This window comes from Euphorbia lathyris, chromosome 1 (assembly GCF_963576675.1).
Source record: "Euphorbia lathyris chromosome 1, ddEupLath1.1, whole genome shotgun sequence".
NCBI classification, from domain to species: Eukaryota; Viridiplantae; Streptophyta; class Magnoliopsida; order Malpighiales; family Euphorbiaceae; genus Euphorbia; species Euphorbia lathyris.
In genome coordinates, this window is record NC_088910.1 from 60,074,371 (window position 1) to 60,083,412 (window position 9,042).

A 9,042-nucleotide genomic window follows, 5' to 3' on the forward strand; every position below is an offset into this window, starting at 1 on the left:
ATAAATTCGTAAAGCATCTCGTCATGTATCCAACGAAACTGGTCAGGCTCAAATTGGACGCTCGGTTTGAGATCTACGCTTCTCTACCAAGGTCCTTATGCACAATTATTAACCACGCATCCTCCAAATGTTACACTCTAGTGCCTTTTCCCTTGTAGCCAGCTCGAACCTGGCTCTATTCGATCTCGGCGCACCGAGCCCAACCGACCATACCTTCTTCCGCATTCGCTCGTATAAATCACCTAACATCAACTCGACATTGACTAAATAGGCAGGTACCTTCACCATCACCTCTAGAACACCCGTTCTGACACCACCCTCACCATAGGCAGTCCCCGCACATAGGATTTCTTCGCATCATCCTTACCCTCATCTCCAACAATACTGTCCTCGGTGGCTTTACGTTTCCTCTGCATCACACAACCTGTGTCTACCAAAGCGACATCCCTAGGCTCTACTCCGATCAGCTTAACCACTCTCGCTCAACTCGACTCACCAGACATGCCTATAGGAAAAACTCTGATTGAATCATCCACAACCAAGAAGGCCTCCATAATACTTGATATAAAGCAAAGCAAAAACCTCGAAAAAATGACAGAAGAGGAATTGACCTCTTCAATCAAAAAGCTCCGAACAAATAATGTCGAGGATGTATTCACCTACTCTTTGGTCAAAGACGAGGACCACAGTGCTCCAAAGAAATGACTAATCTTAGAAACTATTGGCTGCAAGACGCCTAAACAAGAAGATGTTTAGTGCAAGACAAAGAGGAAGAAATTTTGCCAAAAAATTCTTCTGCAATAAACATGAACCATTTATAGGAGCTAGGGACAACCCAAAAGTCACATTGCCTTTTCGACAGCAAATTCGACAAGTGTTGCCCAAATAATTCATGCTTAATAAATGACTGTCAGGTCATTATTACGACCTATTAACTTCAACAATAAGTCTTTCCAACTCCAGATAGTTGTTTCCCACATATCAAACTGACTACTCCGCGTACATCTTCATCAGTCCGCTTAATAAGCACCTCTTAGCCAATCGTTTCCTGGCCCCGTTGAGTTCACTCAGAAAGCACCACACGGAGACCCCATATATAATGGTTCGGCAACGTACTCCACAGGGGGGCTACTTGATAAGAGATATGGCCAAGCCCATAAAGCCCAGCAAACAAGCAATCAAACCAAACTAAACCATGGGCTCGTCCGGATCGGCCCATCTAGTAGCTCTATATAAAGGCAACTAAATTTCATTAATGAGGTCTACTTTCTTTTTCTCTCTAGTTAATCCTTTTGCGTCGGAGTGTTCTCAAAGATCGATCCCAATGCAAGTGGCATCCACAGGCGAAGAGCAACACTGAAAATTCTACATCTCCATTAATATACTCTCTTTGTTCCACAATACATGTCTTTTTAAGGTTAATGTACACTAATTAGAGAAATGTAATTAATTTTAAGTAAATGACTTTGTTACCCTTGTATTAATTACATCCACTCGTAACTTTATTTATTCTCAAGGCAAAAAAATCAACTTAAATAGGAGTATATTTGGTAAAAATACGTTAATGTGCATAAGTTAAAGCAAAATGTCATGTATTGTAGAACAAAAAAAATACAAAAACATCTATTGTGAAACGGATGAAGTATTTTTAATCCATTATATTCAATTTTATGAACCAAGCGGTACTCGATAGTTAAATGAAAATTTAAATTGGCATATTTCAAAAAATATAAATATCAATTTGGACCCGTGGGATATATAAAAAAGCTGATGCAAAGTTTAAAATAATAAATGATTAAGAAGTTTATATTGTAAGTTGATAAATGATGAAAATTCAATACATAAGTTCATAAACAAATAAAAGTTCCTTTGAACCTTATAACATAAAGTAAAGAATTTGTGGATGTAATGATGATGGATACAGTGCACCAACCAACCAACCAAAACTAAGAATGATTGGTTACATGTCTGGAAATTCCACAATCCTATGAATTTATTTTTAAATTCAAAGAAGAAACTCTCTTATTATTATTATGAAGAAACAGTAGAAATTAAGCCATGCCCTGCAATGCATATATATATAAGAAAGAATGGTAGGGCCTAACGTCACATAATAAAAGAAAGATTCCCCATTTCAAAGCATTACATTAACATTACTCTCACCATTCCTTCTTTTCTTGGATTTAGTAGGCCAAGAAAATCACTGAACCACCAAATCCCAACTTTACCTCTATTTCCCTTTTCTATCTTTATTCCTTCTTCTTTTTTCTTTTTTAAAACAATGAGGAGCTAAGCTACCTTATAACTAGGGTTGTAATTGAGTCGAACTAAATTTTGGTCTGATCGGACTCAGCTCGTTAAAAAATTGACAAGCTCGATCTCGATCTCAATATTCTATTCATAAGTTGTTCACAAGTTGTTCGCGAACTTGTTAAGAGACATGTTCACGAGGTTTGCTCGTGAGCACCTCATTAATTGAGTTCATGAACATTATAATCAAGTTCGCACATAAACCTACAATGAAATATGCTCGCGAACTTTCATACCGACTTTTACCTTGTTCAAACTCGACTCATTTACAATCGAGTCAAACATGATCGAGCTTTTATCGAACCGAACACTGAGCCACTCATGCGTGACTCGGCTCATTTAGAGCCCTACTTGTGACACTCTCATTTAAGTTTGATTCTTAGTGATGTTGGTGGAGTTTCAATATGTGTAACTAGAGGTGTTACTAAGTTAAGATTGCTCACATGAGCTCAGCTCGAAACATTAAAGAGTCAAGCCTAAACTTTTTTAAATTCAATTCAAAAGCTCGGTTATTCTTTAATTACTATATATATTTTATTAATTTTTAATTCTAAATAAAATAAGTAATGACTACGAGTAAAAAAGAAAATTAGTATTTAATCGTTTACTCTAACTTTCAAGTGGTCATAACTCATAAAACCTATATAAAAAAACACTTAATAACTCCTTTAAGCTTTTAGTTAATCTAAAATTAGAAGTTCAAAATTTAAAATCCAAATAAACTTTAAAAGCTAATATATTTCTCATTCTCCAAGTTCTATTGACTAGTAGTTATCATCCATACGTAATTTTTTTTTTTTTGATGATATCCATACGTAATTATATTGACTTTAAAAGCATTTGCGATACGTGAGTTTGTCTTCTCCAGTTATCAATAAAGCTACTCCATCTGTTCCACAATACATATCTTTTAAGGTTAACGTACACTAATTAAGAAATGCAATTAATTTTAGATAATCATAATATCTGGGTCGGAGTTTCAGGAAGGTGCCAACCTAGTTGGAATGTTCCTGCTCCCTCCCCATTTTAATAAAAAAAATGCAATTAATTTTAAGTAAAAGACTTTGTTATCTTTGTATTAATTACATCCACTAGTAACTTTATCTATTCTCAAGATAAAAAGTCATTTTAAAAAAGGACATATTTGATAAAAAGTAAATTAATGTGTATAGAATGAAACAAAATGACGTATATTATGGAACAAAAAAAATTCTCTATATTGTAAAACGGAGGAAGTATTATTCTTAAAACTCAACCATGACACGTGATTTTATTTTATTATTATTTTAATCTTTTAAATATGAATGAAGTATAATTTAGTCGTTTTAATTTTTTGTCCCCTCTATCAAAAAAAACAAAAAAAAATGTCCCGAAACATTAAGGTGCCGTTTGGTAAGACGTAATGAGCTTCGTAATGGAATGGCCATTACATTGAAGGCTCATTACCATGTTTGGTTGCATATTACAATTTCATTGTAATGGAATGAGAAAATCTTGAGTTAAATTTTGTTGAAGAAATCTTGTAATCCTCATTACATAGAAAAATGATTTGAATTCTCATTACATTGTCATCTAACCTCTCATTTCTCAAATCTCACGTCTAGGGGTGTGCATCGGTACAAAACCGAACCGAATAAAAAAAACGAATACCGAAATGATCAAAATAATTCAAACCGACACCGAACCGGATAATAGGTAAAATCGAATTAAAACTGAACCGAAATATGCGGTTCAGTTCGGTTTAAACCGAACAAACCGAATTAAGTTAAAAATAACAAATAACAAATAAAATTCACTATATTTTCTCATTAAATTTACCTCAACAACAACAAAATTGAAATATTTCCAAAATATATCTATATTGGATTATTATCTCAACAATAAAAAAAAACTAAACTTGTATAATATATATATATATATATATATATATATATATATAAATGTAAAATATGTGTAATTCGGTGCGGTTCGGTTTTTTTTTACATTTTCTAACAAACCGAACCGAAATACATTTAAAATTAAAACCGATGTCGAACCGAATTGTTGAAAAACCGAATCGAAAAACCGAATTCACTCGGTTCGGTATGCGGTTTAAACCGAACCGATGCACACCCCTACTCACGTCTCAAAAAGTAGAAAAACATGAAAATTGAAAACGAGAAAAATGAAAAAAATGCGAAAACCCGAAAAAATGCGAAAAATGAAAAGAAAAATGAAAAACCGGAAAAAAGAGAAAATAGAAAAACGGTGAAAAATGTTGCAAAATGGAAATTAAAAAACGGTGAAAATTGTAAAAAAAAAAACAAGAAAAAACGAAAACTATATACTAATTTATTGATTTCGGTTAATCTAATTTTGTATTTGATTTCGATTCGATTTTTCACATTTTTCGTGCTTTTCATGTTTTTCGTCGATTTTAATTATGTAAATAAAATTTTATGATTACATTGAATTAAGAAAATATAAATATTGTAATGGTCATTACATTACATCATGATTGTCAACCAAACATGGTAATAGAATTACCATTCCATTCCATTCCATTACAACTTTGATTACATTACGATCTTGATTACATTACATTGCATTACGGCATACCAAACGGACCCTAAGGAGCTAATACAAACCTAACCAGACTAGTGAAATACTCTTTAAGTTTTTCGTGACAGTGCCTACCCTAAACTTTTCGTAAATATTAAAAACTAATAAATTGAGTGAGTAAAGTAAAGTAAACAAGTACAAGTACATATATACATCCTATAGTCACTTAATTGAAGTCTCATAATTAAAGAAGCCTCTTCTTGTCTGTCTGGTTTTCCAACAAAATTAAAGAAATGGTTTCAACTAATTCTCCTCCCGTTACCAAGGTAAGCATAACATACATGTCCGAATTGAATATTCTTCTTTATGAAATTAAACAAGTTTGGGTTAAAATCTCATGGAAATTGAAATTGCAGGAAGAGCAATGGGGGAAAGGCGGAGACCCATCTCGGCGCGCAAAATGGTGGTATTCAACATTCCACACAGTCACAGCCATGATAGGTGCAGGTGTTCTCAGCCTCCCATATGCCATGGCTTACTTAGGATGGTAAACAAACAAACATATCATCATTTATTAAATTAATTAATTAAAAGAAAGTAGTAGTAATTAATAAAATGAGTGCAGGGGTCCGGGGACAATGGTTCTAGCAGTATCATGGTGCATGACATTGAACACAATGTGGCAAATGATAGAGCTGCATGAATGTGTTCCGGGGACTAGGTTCGATCGGTATGTAGATCTAGGGAGACATGCTTTTGGCCAGAAATTGGGGCCGTGGATTGTTTTGCCTCAGCAGCTGATTGTTCAAGTTGGTTGTGATATTGTTTATATGGTCACCGGCGGCAAGTGTCTCAAGAAGTTCTTGGAGATGTCATGTTCTTCTTGCACTCCGATTAAGCAGTCTTACTGGATTTTAATATTCGGTGGCATTCATTTCTTATTGTCACAGCTTCCTAATTTCAATTCTGTTGCTGCTGTTTCTTTAGCTGCTGCTGTTATGTCTCTCAGGTAATTTCTTCTTTCTTTCTTAATTACCTTTCAGATTAGTCACACACTTATGTTTGAAAAGCAGTGCAGTCTTAATTCATTACTTAGGTCTCACACTGGCCCATGCATAAAGCCATTTTCTTTTTAGTTGGGACCATTTATGGTAGAATGTCTTTTGGAGTATTTAACACTTTTTTATACCTGAATTTCAATTTTTACCCTTGAAAATACTACAACTTAAGTGTGATTTAGCATTATAAAAAGGGTAAATTACATCATGTTGCCCAACTTTAACATGTTTAACATTTTGCTTAGTCTTGGTTCCAAGATTGTGCTTTTGACAATTTAAGAAAAGAGAAAAGAATCTATAAAAAAAGAGAAAAGAACAAGATGAGAGAGAAATTGAGGAGAGAAAGCTGATAATTGGGAAATATGAAAGACCCATAGAAAAATTTAGATCAAATTGTTAAGTGCAAAAATGAAGTTCATCAAACATGCATGTATCATTGATGTAATTTACCATTTTTTAAAGTAAAAAGCATTAATTTTAATCGTAGTAAGTAGTAAGTGACTCACGAAGTGAATTTGATCCATCACCACGGTTAAATTTAAGCTTATTAAAATTTTATAGTGGGGATTAAAATCATCGTAAGGTTTAGATTCGCATCTCCTGACTGACTAAATTCACTTTGTTAAACACTAACAAAGTAAAAACCATCAATGACTAATATGATTTTTCATTTTTCTGTTCATTAAATTATTGATTTTTTAATTGGACACATCAAGTCTATTATTGATCTCATTAACTTATTGTTAGTTAGCTGTGAACATATAAAAATGCATTATTCATTTGACCTGTGTTTGAAATATATATTTTGCAAGTTAAATTAAAGTTTTTCTACAGTTACGTTATAATTGTCAAAAACTGATTTCGAACTATAAAAAATACAAATTTATAATGTTGATAAAATGAATAACATCCTGTTAATTTAGTTTTGTATTTAAATATGACTTTTTTAGTCATCACTGACTTCATGAGCTTAATATATCTAAATAAAAGATTAGACTTAACTAACAAATCAAACCAAATATGAAGAGAGTTTCATGAAGCTTGTTGCTATTTTTTAATAGTTAACAGTCCTATAGAAAGCAAATTTTAAAAACCATCTAAAATTTAGGTACGAATAGATTAGATTTCATAATTTGAAAATTGTTTTATAAAAGGTGATATTGGGAGTTAGTAATATGAATGATGATGATGATGCAGTTATTCAACAATAGCATGGGCGGGAAGCTTGGCACATGGTCAAGTAGAAGATGTTAGCTACGCATACAAGAAGACAAGTTCAGCCGATTATATGTTCAGAGTATTCAATGCATTGGGTCAGATTTCATTTGCCTTTGCTGGGCATGCAGTTGTGCTTGAAATACAAGCTACTATTCCTTCAACACCTGAAAACCCATCAAAAGTAGCCATGTGGAAAGGTGCTGTTGTTTCATATTTCATAAATGCTATTTGCTACTTCCCAGTTGCACTTCTTGGTTACTGGGCTTTTGGTCAAGATGTTCAAGATAATGTCCTCATTGATCTTAAAAGACCTGCTTGGCTTATTGCCTCTGCCAATTTAATGGTGGTTGTTCATGTCATTGGTAGCTACCAGGTCAGCTGGACACATATACTCTCTTTCTTCTTTATTTATATTACTGTTCTGTAACATAACAGAGGACATCAATTCACACTTTTTTCTAGGTGTATGCCATGCCTGTTTTTGCATTGCTGGAAGGGTTAATGGTTAAAAAATTCAATTTCCCACCAGGTCTTGGACTTAGACTCATTACTCGATCTGCTTACGTAGGTCAGTTCTGTTTCAAAGTTATATCTGGCTCGGTGCAATTATTGCAACATATATCTAGTCTTGTTGAATTAATTGTGGTGTAATGATTTGCAGCATTTACTCTGTTTATTGGAGTAAGTTTCCCATTCTTCGGAGATCTTCTTGGTTTCTTTGGTGGATTCGGTTTTGCACCCACTTCCTTTTTTGTAAGCCTCTCTTTTCTTTTCTTCTTTAATCCCTTCATCATGACCGTATAATAATAATAATATAATAATTGAAATGCAGCTGCCTAGCATAATGTGGCTGATAATCAAGAAACCTAAGAAATACAGCATCAATTGGCTTATCAATTGGGTAGGGTAGTTATACATCTCCATCTCTATCTTTTTCTTTTGTTAATGCTAATAACCGTTCAAATTAGTATCTTAATCCGAATAATTATTACTTTTGAATTGAACAATTCAGGTTTCTATATTCGCTGGAGTCTTTATAATGATGGCATCTACTATCGGTGGCTTCCGGAATATAGTCACAGATGCTTCCACATATAGGTTCTACACATAACATATATTATATATGAAATCACAAAGTGTAGTAGATTTTAATTTCCTATATTATATTATATGTTAGTGCCGTATCAGGCATCTAATTGAATGGAACTCCTTCTGCCATTTTTAGGAAGTTGCAAACGCTACAAATACTATAAAATGATAAGATCATTGCAAAGGATAGAAACGAATAAGTTATGTCCAATTTTATTTTATTTTTGGGTTACAATCATTGAACCGCTCATATAACCCTTGATAAAACTCTTCCACTGTTCAATGGATTCTGCAGGTATACTAATGGATTCTGCAGTATTAATTCTTTTGATCTTAATTAGGTAGCATTTTTTAGAGATAATCAATTCTGTAAGTAAGAGACAACTGCCATATTTTAATTGATAATTTGAAATATAGATTCTATTGATCAAAAGCACCAAATTAATTCAAGCATGTTACACAAACTAATAACTTAAATTGAAATTTGTTTGCAAGACTTAAAACATAGGTTGGGCACCCATTGAGTGTTTTGAATCCATCTACATGGAAACACAATTTTTAAAGTTTATTTACAATCATGTTAAATAATAATTTGAAAATATATGTTAAATCTTATATATTAAAAATTAGAAAGATTATTATTTTTAATATATAAGGTCTAGTATATATTTTTTGGACAAATTATATTAGTAGTCAATCCATTTTTAACACTGTGACATTGAACTTCCATTGACCACTCAATTTTAACTAACTCCTTAAAATGATCGTTAACGACTTCAAAATGAAAATATTCAATAATTAACATTGTTCAGAACAACATTTACCA

The 9,042-nt window shown here is 32.8% G+C and overlaps 1 protein-coding gene across 1 annotated transcript; it reads left to right on the forward strand.

Annotated features, from left to right (window-relative positions):
* The first annotated feature begins 5,053 nt into the window (after positions 1–5,053).
* On the forward strand, positions 5,054–8,416 carry LOC136234810 (lysine histidine transporter-like 6). Its single transcript, XM_066024296.1, has 8 exons — positions 5,054–5,177; positions 5,268–5,398; positions 5,477–5,860; positions 7,107–7,500; positions 7,590–7,695; positions 7,789–7,880; positions 7,960–8,028; positions 8,140–8,416. The coding sequence occupies exons 1-8, from the start codon at positions 5,145–5,147 to the stop codon at positions 8,236–8,238; spliced, it is 1,308 nt and encodes a 435-aa protein (XP_065880368.1). The 5' UTR covers positions 5,054–5,144; the 3' UTR covers positions 8,239–8,416.
* The last annotated feature ends 626 nt before the right edge of the window (positions 8,417–9,042 follow it).